General features: G+C 43.3%; 1 protein-coding gene across 1 annotated transcript; it reads left to right on the forward strand.

Annotated features, from left to right (window-relative positions):
* The first annotated feature begins 11,220 nt into the window (after window positions 1-11,220).
* APOBEC4 (apolipoprotein B mRNA editing enzyme catalytic polypeptide like 4) lies at window positions 11,221-13,178 on the forward strand. The gene has a single exon (XM_089678855.1). It carries the CDS (start codon window positions 11,242-11,244, stop codon window positions 12,313-12,315), a length of 1,074 nt encoding a protein of 357 aa, XP_089534981.1. The 5' UTR covers window positions 11,221-11,241; the 3' UTR covers window positions 12,316-13,178.
* The last annotated feature ends 3,185 nt before the right edge of the window (window positions 13,179-16,363 follow it).

Below are 16,363 nucleotides of genomic sequence, written 5' to 3' on the forward strand. Positions count from 1 at the left end.
CCATGCCTTGCAGAAAAGAGCTCTCAGAAGACTACGATCAAGAATTGTTGACTTGCATGAAGCTGGAAAGGGTTACAAAAGTATCTCCAAAAGCCTTGACATTCATGTGCCCATGGTAAGACAGACTGTCTACAAATGGAGAAAGTTTAGCACTGTTGCTACTCTCCCTAGGCATGGTCGTCCTGTAAAAATGACTGCAAGAGCACAGCACAGAATGCTGCATGAGGTAAAGAAGAATCCCAGAGTGTCAGCTAAAGACCTACAGAAATCTCTGGCACATGCTAACATTTTTGTTGACACATCTACAATAAGGAAAACATTAAACAAGAATGGAGTACATGGGAGGACACCACGGAGGAAGCCATTGCTGTCCAAAAAGAATATTGCAGCACGTTTGACGTTTGCAAAAGAGCACCTGGATGTTCCACAGCACTACTGGCAAAATATACTGCGGACAGATGAAACCAAGATTGAGTTGTTTGGGAAGAACACACAACACTATGTGTGGAGAAAAAAAGGCACAGCACACCAACATCAAAACCTCATCCCCACTGTAAAACATGGCGGAGGGAGCATCATGGTTTGGGGCTGCTTTGCTGCCTCAGGGCCTGGACGGATTGTTGTCATTGATGGGAAAAAGAATTCCATCCAGAGTTTATCAAGACATTTTGCAGGAAAACGTACGACCATCTGTCCACCAACTGAAGCTCTGCAGAGGATGGGTGATGCAACAGGACAATGACCCAAAGCATACAAGTAATTCAACAAAACAATGGCTGCAACAGCACAGAATATGCCTTCTGGAGTGGCCCAGTCAGAGTCCTGACCTCAACCCGATTGAAATGCTGTGGCATGACCTTAAGAGAGTGATTCACACCAGACATCCCAAGAATATTGCTACACTGAAACAGTTTTGTGAAGAGGAGTGGTCCAAAATGACTCCAGATCGTTGTGCAGGTCTGATCTGCAACTACAGGAAATGTTTGGTTGAGGTTATTGTTGCCAAAGGAGGGTCAACCAGTTATTAAGTCCAAAGGTTCACATACTTTTTCCTCCCTGCACTGTGAATGTTTACATGTTATGTTCAATTAAAGCATGGCAACATCTAATGTTTGTGTAGTATTATGTTCAGCAGACTGTGTTCTTCTATTGTTGTGACTTAGATGACGTTCAGAGCACATTTTATGCCCAATTCATGCAAAACTCCACGTAATCCCAAGGGGTTCACATACTTTTTCTTGCAACTGTATATATATATATACTGTATGTACACACTATATTGCCAAAAGTTCTGGGACACCCCTCTAAATCATTAGATTCAGGTGTTCCAATCACCTCCATAGCCAATACTTTTGTATATATATATATATATATATATATATATATATACAGTATATACTGCTCACTGCCCGGCACCATAGAGCTCGATTGGCATTTGCCATTGAATTGGCAGGCCCGCCACTGGCCCCCTGTGCTTTTCACAGATGAGAACAGGTTCACCCTAACCACATTTGACAGACATGAAAGGATCTGGAGAAGCCGTGGAGAATGTTATGCTGCCTGTAACATCGTTCAGCATGACCATTTGGTGGTCTTTGGTGGTGGGTCAGTGATGGTCTGAAGAGGCATATCCATGGAGGGACACACAGACCTCTACAGGCTAGAGAATGGCACCTTGACTGCCATTAGGTATCGGGATGAAATCCTTGGACCCATTGTCTATGCTGGTGCAGTGGGTCCTGGTGCATGACAATGCCCAGCCTCATGTGGCGAGAGTATGCAGGCAGTTCCTGGAGGAATTGATACCACTGAATGCTCCCACGCTATCCTTACCCAAATCCAATAGAACACCTCTGGGATATCATGTTTCGGTCCATCCAACGCAGCCAGGTTGCACCTCAGATTGTCCAGGAGCTCAGTGATGCCCTGTTCTAGATCTGGGAGGAAATACCCCAGGACACCCTCATTAGGAGCATGCCCGATGTTGTCAGGCATGCATACAAGCACATGGGGGCCATACAAACTAGTACTATTTTGAGTTGCTACCATGAAATTTCAGTAAAATGGACTAGCCTGCTGCATCATTTTTTCACTTTGAATTTTGGATATCTTTGAATTCAGTCCTCTGTAGGTTGATAATTTTAATTTCCATCAAACAATGAGGCATCCTTACATTCCTAACACATTACCCAGTCCATATCAGTATAGATATCCAGCATGATATTTTTCCCCATTGAGATCTGATGCGTTTTCAAAGTGTTCTTTTAATTTTTTTGAGCAGTGTATTTTACAGTTTCTGATGATAAAATAAAAGTATAGCCACCATGTTCTTCATTCAGTAGTTTCTGCTTTTACTTTACATAAAAATTCCTGTATCACAAATGGCAAATGTGTAGTCATTCTACAGTATATTTCTAGCTTTAGAATTCTCCTATCATATGTCTAAAGCCGGCCATACATGGGTCGAATTCCAAAAGGATTTTCTTTCAGAAATCTTTTCTAAGAATGTTTTGCTCGTATTTCGCACCATTAGTGGGTCACAGAAACTGCTGATTTTTGTGTGAACATCGAATTTGAGTGATGGGGCATGTTGGAAATTTTTAGAAAAACGGAGGAATTTCGAATCAATGATGGGAAAATCATAATAGGAGCTCATAAATGAAAAAGAAATGAGCATGAGCTGTGACCTGGAAAGAAAAGAACATTCTTGGCCACAAAAATTCTTTTCTGCAGCAACATGGGATGAAATTAAAAGCTTGCCTGATTAAATTTCAAAATCAATGGTGGCACCATCGGATTACAAAATGCACGAAATTTCAGATTTTCTAAAGAAAATTAGTTTGGAATTCAACCCAGGTATGGCCTGCATAAGGCCTCATGCATACTGGACATTTTTACAGCTCCTCCTAGTGGAGTCTAGTGGGTTTTTCTTTCTGCCTCTAAACTCCTGTGAATGTTAGCCTATGTGCCCCTGCATACATAGGCTTTTAGAGGCGTTTAGTAGCAGGGGAGTTTAGAGGCAGGAAAAAGACACTGACAGTGCATCCAGGAGCAGCAGAGTTTTGGCAGAAAAAATGTAAAGCATGTAAATGCGAGTTAATGCAAGGTGTGTTTTGCGCTTCAGTGTTAAAACATTTCAATGGCCAGAATAAATTATTTATTCTGGCTAATGAAATTATTAACACCCAAAATCTTGATGCGGCTAATATAAAACTCATTACAAACTTTTACAAGCATCAGGCATTTTTTTTTCCAAACCACTGCTGCAAGCAGGAAAGGCTTCTAGGAGAGTTAAGAAAACGTCCTGTGTGTATGAGGCCTTATACTTATTGATGTGTACATTTTACCCTTCATTTGTAAACTTACTTGATGCAGAAATTGTTTCATCTTAGCTAATATTTTGCTGTTCATTTACAATTTTTTGTCATTCCTGTTCAAACATTTTTTTTACAGTTTGTTAGTTTGAATGGTGTTGTAAAAATACCAAATACATGATTAAAAGCAGAATTAAAACCAAAAACAAGAATGTTATATAATGCAGCTTACTTATTCTTAGCTGTCATTGCTGTATTCGGCCTCCTTCACATGGCTGGGTTGGTGTGGCCACTGGCTTCCTGTGGCAAGAATGCTGGAATGACTGGGATTATGCGATAAGCAGCATGCAGAAATCAAATATATACATATATGCAAATCAGTTAGCTGCAAATAGGGACAGTTGTCTGAGCCTTGATGCAGCTGAGGTTTGAGAGCTCACTAATGTGATGGTGAAGGTACCCTAGCAACATCCTTAGCAACATCCTAGCAATATCCTGGAAGTTTTCTAGTTAGGCTTCATGAAGTATGTAAATGGCCTACATCTATAGCAAGGGCATTAGTCAACTTTAGTCAAAGTTGCACAGCTTGTTCTTATCTACAGATACCCTTTATGTGCATAGGCTGTTTTTTGGTAGGGATGAATAAACACTTTAACAGACCAAGCTGTCCAGCAAAAGTGGCAATCAGACGGTTGAGATAAACCCTTTAACACTGACAGAAAAAAACACTAAGGCTACTTTCGCACTGATTCTTAGCAAGAACATTTTTACTAGGGCATGTGACTCAAAGACTGCAACAAAAATGCAACCAAGGGTGTGTTTTTGATCCTTTTTTGATGTGTTTTCCATTTATTTCAATGGGGGAGGTTTACCACACCAAAAATGCACCAAGCAGAATTGTACAAAATGAAGCGGACGCGCAATGGAGTGGTGTGAAGAGTTCCATTGGATTTCATGGTCATGCATTTTTCTTTCACTTTTTTTACTGCAAAAGCGGAAGAAAAATGGATCAGTGTGAAAGCAGCCTAACACAGCCACCACATTGTCAGCACCTGTGGTAGTGAGCCCTTGTAGATAATCAGCTTGGGGTTCCCCAGGGCGCAGAATCTAAGCCCCAGCCTGCTTCTTCCCCAGAGCCCCTGATGGTGGGGATGGACTTGCAGCAAGCTGGGACCAGGTCGTGGCCCCGAGTACGCCCAGCTGATGATGAGGAGACCACTCGCAGGAGCAGAGTAGAATGGGAGGAGACAAACGGACATCCGATAGACTAGCCGAGGTCAGGACGGGCGGAAAACAAGCACAGTCAGAGAATGAAGGCGGGGTCAGTACACGAGTAGTCAATGCAGGATAGAGGCAATAGCAACACACAGGAGCTCAGACAACTAGGAAGTTGCTCAGGCAAAGTGGGCTGGACTGAGCATGTCTTATATAGGCAGGCAAACAAGAAGGCGGGCCAGGAAGTGATGAAGGGAAGGAAATCAAACCCAGAGAACAGCAGGCGACTCCCATAGGTGAGCACAGACAAACACACATGTGAAATGGATCAGGAACAGCACTGCAGCAAGGAGGTAAGAATACACAAACAAGAAACTGCAGGCTAACTTGTGACACACATCTAATGATTAGTAAGCTACAATATATTACATTTTTGGTTTGGGGTTTAATTCCACTTGACCTCTGGAAAGTTTTTTCCCCCTTCATGACCAGGCCATCTTTTTCTTTTCAGCACTGTGCTACTTTAACTGGTAATTGCCCTGTCATGCAACGGTGTACCCAAACAAAATGTATATATTTTTTTCCCACCTATAGAGGGTTTTGTTGGGGGGGAGTATTTGATCAACACTGGATTTTTTTATTTTTTTATTGCATTAATGAAAAAAGACCAAAACTTTTTCTGCAAACCCCTATATTTTCTACTTTCTGCTATAAAACATAACAAATAAAAAAATTAAAAAAAGTCACATCTTCATAAATTTAGGCCAAAATGTATTCTGCTACATGTCTTTGGTAAAAAAAAAAACCCCAATAAGTGTATTTTGATTGATTTGTGTGAAAGTTATAGCATTTACAAATAGGGTATATATCCTGGAATTTTTATTTACTTATTTTTGGCGGCGATCAGCGACTTATAGTGGGACTGTGATAGTGCGATTTCCGACTCTAGCTGAAGCTGTCTGTGGGGTACATCAATAGTGACAGTAAAACAGTGATCAGTGCTAATACTATACACTGTCACTGTGCTAATGACACTGGCTGGAAAGGGGTTAACATCTAGGTCAATCAAGGGGTTAACTGTGTGCCTATCTAAGTGTAATGTGTGTAATATGTGCTGCTTTTACTAAGCAACCTTGATGTTTTTTCCCTGCTTTGCAGGGAATAAAAACACAGCAAGATCACTTGTAAGTGTAGAGAGCTCTGTCTTGCTTACCAAAACAGCTCTCTTTCGTGAATGACTGAGTCCCAGTGATCAATCATTGGCCGGGATCCGCTGATCAGCTTGTGCTGTAACAAATCACAGCACAGCTGGGGGGCAGGCCAGATATCTTATCCAGTGCAGAGTGGCCACCCTGCCAGGAGGTGGTTAATAACCTCCCCATGCTGTGTACCAGAAACACTGTTTAGTGTTTTGTGGCAGGATAAAATTAGATTTTTAAAATGTATTATCTATTTATTTGCAGCAGCTTGAGTTTGTTTCTTTCTGCCTAAGAACATTTTTTATACAGTGTATATATATATATATATATATATATATATATATAAAACTAAATAATTATTAAAAGATAATGCTACTAGAAATAAAATGCTTGTTTATTCCAAAAAAAGATCAACACACGTATCACTCTGGTATCTTAAGTAAGGATAAAGTTATTGTTGAATAAATACAGTAGGTCCATAATTAAAATGTGAACATTGTTCTAGTCCAATTTTGGAAATGCATTTCAACTTTTATTTTTCAGCTCACACTCTAGCTTTTGTCACTCTGCTGCCTGCTCACACACCTGGGTTCCTATGGCAACTCACTTTACAGCGAGGGCAGAGAAGAGCGGTTAAAAACAAACTGCTCCAACTTGCTCACTTCACTGGCGGTTGCCATCTTCAAACATTTGTAGTTTAAAAATTATAAATCCTACACCAAAGACTTTTATATTGTGAGAATCACAAGACCCAGACCTACATTTTGATGCATAATGTGTCTCTGAAATATTAAAAATGAAAGCACAGTCGCAGTTTAGAAATTGCCCTTTAAATCTAAGGTGGCTAGAGTGGAGTTTCAATGAATGTCAATGGGCGGCATGAGTTGCAAACAAATGGTCATATTGTGAAAACTATCAGGACTATGGCTTAGCCGTGGACATTTTTAGTGGCAGCAGGGATAGCTGAACATTTTGATATACGATTTGTGTAGGCTTGAAAATGAGGGAGTGATGGCAGTTTAGAAATCATGTCCTGATTTTTCAGCTCACACTCTAGCTTTTGTCAGCTCCCACTCTAGTTTTGAACATTCCGCCATTCATTCCTATGGGACCAGTTTCACCACAAAAACGCCGATATTTCGTGAAACATTCGGCGAAAAGTTCCACAAAGTGATAGCCCACCAATCGGGAACAATCCGCACGTTTCGGTATATTACTGTATATGTAGTGTAAAAACTGTGGGAGGAGTTAGGGTGATAAATTTGGCTATAATAATAAGAATATATATGTGAGATAACAGTAAGTGGTCTTGCCATGCAAGAACACTTAATTACCCTCTCTTCAAAATATCATTATCTTAGAGACTCACTTATTTTTTATCAATTACTTTGATTGTTTAAACCATTAGTTTAACAACAATACAAAAATATGTGTTGTTTGAATGTAATGTTTTTACTATTAATATTGTGTTTTACACTGGCCAGGTAATGCCTAATGCCACCTGGATCTGACTGCCTAATATGTTGCTTGGGATAACATAATGGACTTATATACACAAATCAGCATACAACTTATACTTCAATTAGCACAAAGATCTTCATATGCTCTCACCAGATTCTTTCAATTAAGTATTGTGTTGTATATCATTCAATCTTCTGCCTTCTTCTATTTTTCATCTACTCCACTGCTCCTCATAGGAAGTCAATTTGATGACGAAACGCGTCAGTGTAAGTGACGTGACGTCAGACATAACTGGAAGTGCCACAGTGGTCATTTTGGCATAGGTCATTTGTACTCTTTATCCATGTAAGCACAATTTTTAACAATAAATATGTCATTTTACATATACTGCTGCACTATGAGCTTGCATATTTGATTTTATATGGTGATCAGGAGAATATAAAGAATCGTTAATAGGAGGTGAAAGTGAAGATCGAATCAAGGATTCAAAGGCACATATCGATGTATGCAGGGTAAAGTACATGCTCAAAGGGGGAAGGGAGGAGGATGTGTAATGGTTTGAACACTGGAGGTGGATGGTGCACTGTACACTTCAATCAAGAGTTTGGGATGTATTGATGAAGATAGGTATATAGATTACATGCACAGAATTCACTCTTTGAGGGTAAGAGTATTTATTGTGGATAGTGGTGGATGTTAATCATGGAATGGTCTATGCATTTTGAACAAGTTTTGGTTATGTGTAGTGAGCACACGGGTGTATCATACTACTGCGTTTTATTAGAACTTACTACATTATATCAGTTTATTTTGATTTTTTTGGGAGAGTTGGAGCAGTGCAGTAGATGGAAAAAGAGGAAGAGAGAGAGAAGAATCTGGTGAGAGCATATGAAGATCTTTGTGCTAATTGAAGGATACGTTGTGCGCTGATTTATGTATATAAGATTGTTGTGCCCTGGGGGGCATATTATTTTCAGCTGCGCACTGATGTGACTTTTGGCTCTTGTGGCAAATAGAAGATTTAACATAATGGACTTGACTATCCTGTACAATCCTTCTCTCTTTTAGAATGTTGGGTGAGTAATATGAATCAGCACTATATCTTGAAGTGATCAAGGTCACAGATGTCTCGATTATTCTCAGGTAAACATCTTCTGACTGTAGTCACAATTTGGTGAGCATCAGATTTATTTCAGGAGACTTTATTGTCTCTGCCTATCCTACCTTCAGCTAATAACAGAATCTTCTATTCCTCCTATCCGTTCATTCCCCAAAGTTATTACCTTTTTTACCACCAGCCCCTCCCTCTTAGAATGTAAGCTCCATGGACCACGACCCTCCTAACCCTCTTGTATTGAACTGTATCATTGCAGTATTGTCTCCCGCTATATTGTAAAGCACTGAGCAATCTGTTGGCACTATATAAGTCCTGTATAATAATAACTTTATTTGGAAATCTAATGTCCAGTGTTATACAGTATGTCCATAAGTCCCAATAAAGTCTATGGCTAGTAACTGCTTCAGATAGCAGCCATCTCAGTGTAAGCCAGCTCTGTATACAAAAGAAAAAGGAAGAAGAGTGGCGCCCTCTGAGTGCAGTATGTAAGAAAGGTTTTAATGAACCACCATGTTAAAACTCACAATGTAAAGAAGTTAAACAAGCCCATCAGTAGACCGTTACTGTGTCCTGCAGGGGTCCATCCCATGTGGAGCTCGTTGCTTAAGGTAATGACAGAATCCTGGGCTGCTGGGGAGAGTGGAGGGTCCCACAGTCTTGTGGTGAGTTTCAAGCAGAATCCCAGGAAGCTGGAGGTGATCGAGAATCCGGGGCTCCATCGTCCGACCAGAACTGGAAGTGCCTGTGACCAGATTGGACCGCAATGGGGCAGAAGTGACATCACACAGGAAGAGATGCGGTGAACTGAAGGGAGGACACAAGGCTACATGCTCGGAGCTGACTGCTCCTTCTACTACTGGCTTTTCTTACATAGTGCACTCAGAGGGCGCCTTTCTTCTGCCTTTTTCTTTATGAAGTATATCTAAACCCAAAAAGATACAGTATGTAATATCTACTGATGCATACATTTACTTTCTTTGAGCTCCTTCATCACTATGTTTAACTGCTGGGAGTAAAAGAAAAGTCCTGTATACGCTATGAGTTAACGGACATGTTACTTACACAGAACTATGAATGAACCAGTGACAGAGCTGTCACATGTAGTGACTCACATGCTCTTTCACACTGGTTACCAGGTATTTAATTCAGCTTCCAATGTGGTTGGGTGAGAAAGGGAAAGGTAAGCATATGTTGGGAAAACCCTTTTTTTTTTATCCTGCAATACAAGAGTGCCTGAACCACATACATGTCATGAACCAGTACATGTCATGTGGGGACTGGTGGGATTGGCTATTTACACACAAATAGCAACATAGAGCACATAATTATTTGGATAGTTTAGATTGGATAGTGCCTTTTGCAATTAGTAAGGTCTTTGTTCAACCACAAACAAGAACAAACAGAAAGGGCAGGGATAGTGTAAAAATTTTAATACAACGTGTAATAATGTAAACTTTACTCAGAGTTAGGTGACATGACAGGTGACATGACAGTAGCTCATTTGTGGCCCAAGTCCAATCCAGATGATCCATTTCACTGTGGTCAGAAGGTGGGGTTATATAGTGTGATAGATCCCAGGATTGTCTGTAACAGACCCTCTCCTTAGATGTATGCATAAAATATCATACAGCTAGAAGACTCTTTGTGGCTGCATACTCTGGGCTGAAACAAAATGGGCATTAAGCCTCTCTCTTTGAAGACAACTAAAGGGGTTATCATATTAGTTGTCCCCAAGGATGAAGGATCAGTGGCCATTGCATTGTAGTCCATGCCTTGGAAATAAGCCATGATGTAGAAATGTAAACATTGGGATTACAACATATTTCAACCAGGCTTCATGGATGATAGCAAAGACCTACAGGTATGGCATTTGCATTAAACAATATTTTTACAAACAACATAGTAAATTTTAAATTACAAGGGCCCCTGTCTTCAAGGGCCAGTTTATGTGAAAGATGCCCCTTGTCTGCGTGGGTCAGTTTATGTGAAAGTTGGGCTTAACACAGTTATAGATCACAAAAGCATCCTATATCCAAAGAGAAATATGTTTAGCCGTACATTTAAAAATGTGAAATGTCTAATTTTAAGGACAGATAGCCACAATGCTCATAAGCTACTACATTAATGAACCCATCAAAGAGAGAGAAATACAAGGATGTATCCTTATGTTGAATAGGATACAGTTATTACATTTAGTGTTAATGCATTTAGGGAATTATTCCTTAGCAGTGGTCTGTTAAAGTGATTGCAAAGGTTATTTTTTTTTTACATTAAAATAAAAAAAGTGTTATACTTACCTACTCTGTGCAACTGCAATGCACAGTGTGGTGGCTTACCTCCTCTTCTGGAGTTCCCCACCAATGTTCTCCACTCCTTCATCTTCCAAGTGCCCCCTCAGCAAGCTGGCTGCTAAGGGGGCAACCATGCATCATAGATACACATAGGGCAGCTTGGCCAAACCTCCTGCCACACTCTCCTCGCAGGATTTGACTGACAGCAGCAGGAGCCTATGGCTCCTGTTGCTCTCAGAGTCTCCTGTGAGAAAAAAAAACGAGAATAACAGTTCAGCAAAAATTCAGTAAAATTGCTTACACTTTAGAACCACTTTAAATGAACCTAGAAGTTCAGATTAGAAAACTGGATAAATTGATGTGAATCCTGCTTTGATGGCTCACTGGTCTAAACACAGATATTATGGGGGAGATTTACTAAAACAGGTGCACACAGAATCTGGTGAAACTGTGCATATTTACCAATCATCTTCCAGGTTTTATTGTCAAAGCTTAATTGAACAAACTGAAGTTAGAAGCTGATTGGTTACCATGCACAGCTGCACCAGATTCTGTGTGCACCAAATTTAGTAAATCTCTCCCTTTATGTTCTTGTCTTTGCAGATAAATACTTGAGCTGGAAGGCCATATCTAAGAAGCTTTAGATGGAAACTGTTTTTCAAGAATTCTCTGGCTATCACGGGACATTAGTGAAACCTTATTATTGGCTTTACCCAAACCAGAACTGCTCCAAATGTCCGTATCATATTAGAACAGGAGAAGAGTCAAGAGTCACCTACAGGGAGTTTTATGAAACGTTTGGATTCCCATATGGGCCAACAATGCATGAAGACAAACAACTCATATTTTATGAAATAAAGGCCTTTAATGGAGCAGTAATACAGAAAGGCCAAGTTACTAGTTGTGCTTCTTCTAACATTCATGCAGAATCCATTTTGTTTGAAAAACATGGCTACTTGGATTCCCTTCTCTATCAGCATGATTCAGTTGGCTACATAACTCTGTATGTCAACTTTACCCCTTGCAATGAGTATGGTCACTACTGCATTAGCAAAATGTATGATATATTGATCAAATATACACAAATGCGTCTAGACATCTATTTTTCACAAATGTATCATGTTGAAGTGAATTTTCCCTCTGCTGTCTGGAACAGAGATGCCTTAAAAAGCCTTGCTGGTCACTGGCCTAGAGTAACACTGAATCCACTGTGTGATGGCATTTGGAAAACTGTTCTGTGCACCTTTGTAAAAGAAGTTCCAGAGACATCAATGAATCAGCCCATTTTGCCTATCCGAGCATCTGCAGATAGACACAATGCATACTTGATCCATGTTATCACAGGAATTAAGCCTCACTTTGTCGAAGATCCTCCTATGCCTCAGCCTGAATTAACAAGACATCAGCCAAGTTATCAAAGAAATACAGTAAAATACAATGTAGCTCCCCAGCCTCCAAATGGCTTTCAGCAATACTTCCCTTTCTTTGTTCCTCAAATATCATTTATGCCTTCTTTTCAAAACCAAAGAGAACTGATGACCAAGCCTAAACAAGTTGTCCGTCATCTTAACATGCCTATGAGCCTGAATGAGGAAGCAAATGGGAGCGAAATCACACCCAGTACCAGGCAATTTAACAAGGTTATAAGCACTGAAAGAACAGTGTGGAAAAATGATCAAGAAACAACAAGGAGCACGAGGAAAAAAAAGAAACAGTAATATTTAGAAATAAAGTCTAAAGAATCTGTGAATTAAAGGACATGGACAATTCTGAATTGGTCAGCAAAAAACACCAATCAGAATAAGAGCTCTAAATGTATATGCTTCTCACAAATGCAAGCTCCCTGCAAAAGCTGGGCCCAGAAATGTGTACTGAGCAGGGGCGGACTGACAACTCATGGGGCCCTCGGGCAATAGGGGATCATGGGGCCCCTGTGTCCTTGCCCAAACTCAAAAAAGCCTATGAAAAAGGTACCAGGGGCATCTCATGGGGCCTCCTACTGACCCTGGACCCTCAGGCAGTGCCCGAGTTTCCAAATGGTCAGTCCGCCCCTGGTACTGAGTTGAATGGCTGTGGGTGGAAGTAGGCCTTTGTGGTGTGGTTGTCCTAACACAATTTTCAATAATTAGACCACAACGGTCTACTGTCTTCTATAGCTTTCTAAGTGTGGTCAAGCTGCAGGTAGAAAACTGTCCATGAAACCACACCAAAGAACAAGGTCTAAATGAGCTCCCATCAGATTTTCCACGCTTTGTATTTTCCTGCTTATATGATTGTAGGTGTATCCATTGCTGGGTCTAATTATAGTGTCTAAAACATGCAGTGGGTGCCCATAGAGTGCAAATAAGCACACAGAAACAGTCCCACAATAAAATCAGACTTCTGTTTCTGATTTAAAGGCCAAACCCCATGTGGTGAACTTTCTTGTAACATTACACCCAAAAGCAGACATCTTACAGAGGTAATAGCTATTTATTGCAATAAGTATTTATTGGTAAATTCCATGTTTCATCTTGTCTTAGCTCTTTGATAATGTAGATATACAAAAACAAGATTCAAACTGAATCAAATGTTACTAATGTAAAAGCACTAAATAATGTTTGTGTGTAAATTAAACTGGTTTGTTTTACTGATATCCTGATAAATGCCAGAGCTGTTTTTACATAAATTCAAGCAAACAAATTAACAAAATTAACCATTTTAATAGCTTTTTGATGCATTTTTTTAGATTTCATATACTACGGACATATGCTTTATTTGTATACTCTTTATTTAAAGGTTAAGCATATAACAATATTGTCACAATGTGCAGGACCTGTCTTTTGACTGTCACAGTGTTTACACAGCGTGTCTCTTGCTTCTCTCCCTCTCTGCAGCTTCCCCCCTCCTGCCTCCCCCCTCATCCTGTCATGGCCTTTTGATGAGGACCATCCAGGAGGAGAGGTGTGACTTTCGTCACTCCCCCCTCTCCTGTCTCTGAGAAGCCCATATGTCCCAGGAGGAAGAGGGCGGGCAACTCACCAGGGAGTCCAGGCCACAGCAGCCACACTGATGCCGCACGGCCCCGACAAACAGCTCAGGCACAAGAGTTTTTCCCGGGGGTTGCACTCCTCAGAGGACAAAGGCCGCACTCCCGAGAGCACGGCCTGTGTCAAGAGGGCGTGCCTCGTTGCCGCGCGACGAGGCATGCCGCCCTCCGGTTGCTAGGGCGACCAGGGACGCTCCACACAGGCTTAAGAAGGCCTGCAGGGAGGGTCTTGGAGTTCTTCATGCTGTGCAGCTGCCAGGAAAGTCTGTGCTGAGGCGGGACTCCTGTAGCACTCTGCAAAAGACCCCAAAGGGCTATTATTGCCGCCCCTGAGCTGGGGGGGAATTATTATTAATACTGCTGCCCTGGGGTGGAGATCGAGGGGATTATTCCCACTACTGACTCTGCAGCAATACCCAACGCTTGGGAGGATTATTACTACTGCTGATGCTGATGCTAAGATTGGGAGGATTATTCCCCACGGTGTACACTGCTGGTACTCAGGACTGGTACCTGTTGTTAGGACCCTCTGTTGTGTGCTGAGGTGGGTCGCCCCCTGGACTGTCGCCTGCTGTGAACCCGGGCATCCCTGCCGGAGCCCTGAGTATATGCACCCCTGTTTATTCCCCCTGGACTGTCCTTGAACTCTGTTCCCCCTCTGCTCCCTACTTAGATTACAAATTGCTAGAAACTCTAACTTTGCCTCCTTGGGGACAGATTACAATTACTTTGAGCCCTCTCCTTGCTATTCCCCTAGACTGGGTACTGCCACGCTACCTGCAGACCCCAATTGAGTGACTGTCATTTTTTTGAATAAAGCTTTGTGTGTTTACCATCTTCTTTGTCTGTTCTCTCCTGCCTACCCCCATCACATACTGGTTGGCAGCGGTGGGATCAGAACACTAAGAGAAATGGCAGACAACGAGAGCCAGCTGATGCCGGACCAGGCTGGGGCCAGTGAGTACAGAAACTGGACTATGTCATGTTTTCAGGAGAGGGCCAAGGAGCTGTCCCTCGCCTGGAGGGGCTTAGCCAAGGAAAACCTGGTTTTGGCCATTGAGGAGGCTGACCCCCAAGGCACTCCAGCACGGGAGGAGAGCAGACCAACCATGACCTCCCCCGCAAGCCATAACCAAGGATCCAAAAGCCCCTGGCTTGCTCGGGTGGAGGAGGAGATGGCCATCCTGGGGTCAGACGCCACGGTAGATGACAAGCGGGAGGCTATCTGGAGGGCCCATGAAAGGGAGAGCCAAGGGAACCACCGAGATCTAAGTTTTCCCTCCTGCCTGAGGACCGTGGGCTTCCCCCTCCCCGAGTCAGCCGCAGAGACTTTAAGCCCTTTAACGAAGCCACCGGGGATGTGGAGGGGTTTTTTCAAGACTTTGAGCATTTGTGCCAACTCATGGAGGTGCCGCAAACAGAATGGCTACGGCACCTCGTGGGTCTGCTAGAAGGGGGTGCAGCCGCAGCCTACCGTACACTGGATTCCCAAGAGAACCGAGATTACGCACGGGTCAAACAGACCGTGTTGGAATACTACACGGTAACCCCAGAGACACACCAGGCACGTTTCCGCGACCTCCCCTGCCATGCTAAGCCATCCAAAAAAAAGGATGCTCACAAGATGTCGCAGTCCTGCTGGCGGTGGCTAGAAAGGGAGCAGGCCCGCACCTCAGAGGAAATTATTTAGGCATTCCTGAAAGAACAATTTTATGCTCAATGCCCTGTGGAGGTGCGTGGATGGGTAAAAGAAAGAGCCCCTACCACCCTTGTGAAGGCCGCTGACCTGGCCGATGAGGTCCTTGCCATCAAACCCCATTGGAAGAGACGGGTCTCCGCGCTGCCAAAGGCCCCGCCACCCATCCGGCCACTCCTCAATCCTGCCGCCACCCCTGCCAAGGCGCCCCCCCTGCACACTGTGGCAAACCCCGTGGGGCTTCCATACCGGGCCCGGTTCACAGGGCCGCCCCTGGACCGCAGCTGCTACGGATACAACCAGCTGGAGCTGAACCCTGCAGAAGAGCCCCTGCCTCCACCCCCCAGTGAATGGATGAACCCTCCAGAAGCCGGCAACCCTTGGGGAGTCTACAGTGTTCACCCCCCAGGAGCCACTTACCTTGCGCGGAGGCAGCGCCACCTGCAGGCCGTTCGGGTAGACGGGCACCCCGCTACCAGCTTCTGAGATACGGGGGCCTTCCTTACCATAGCTAACCCCCGAGTGATAAGGCCGGAAGCCATACAACCCGGCCCCAGATTCTCCATCAAACTGGCGGGAGGAGCCAGACATCATATCCCCAGGGCGTCCGTATGCCTTGATTATGGATTCAGGGAGCAACATTGCCAGATTGGCGTGCTGGGTGGCCTCCCGGCGGATGTCCTGCTCGGGAACAATCTGGGGAGCTCCAGTGCCAGTACGTCGGGGCTGTGACCAGGAGCCAAGCAGGTCGAGGTCTTCCCACAGACGAAACTACCACGGGACCTTTCCCCTTCATGGACCCGGTGAGTGACCCCCCAGCTGACCCAGACACCACCCTGACCTGGGACCGGGGGACCTTTAAGAGAGAGTTAGACACAGACCCCACCCTGACCAAGCTTAGGGCCCAGGCAGACGCAGGACAGCTGGAGGGGGGTGGGGACCAGCTTTGGTGGAAGCAAGGACTGCTCTACCACCGGGCGGGCCCAAGCCGCCCTTGCCAGCCCCATGCTGCCTCAAAACAACTGGTCATGCTCAGACTATT

This window comes from Staurois parvus, unplaced genomic scaffold, assembly GCF_062004578.1.
Source record: "Staurois parvus isolate SC_StPar_1 unplaced genomic scaffold, SC_StPar_1.0 ptg000210l, whole genome shotgun sequence".
NCBI classification, from domain to species: Eukaryota; Metazoa; Chordata; class Amphibia; order Anura; family Ranidae; genus Staurois; species Staurois parvus.

Coding starts and splice junctions, on each gene's coding strand:
- APOBEC4 (XM_089678855.1), top strand. CDS start 11,242: ATGGAAACTGTTTTTCAAGAATTCTCTGGCTATCACGGGACATTAGTG.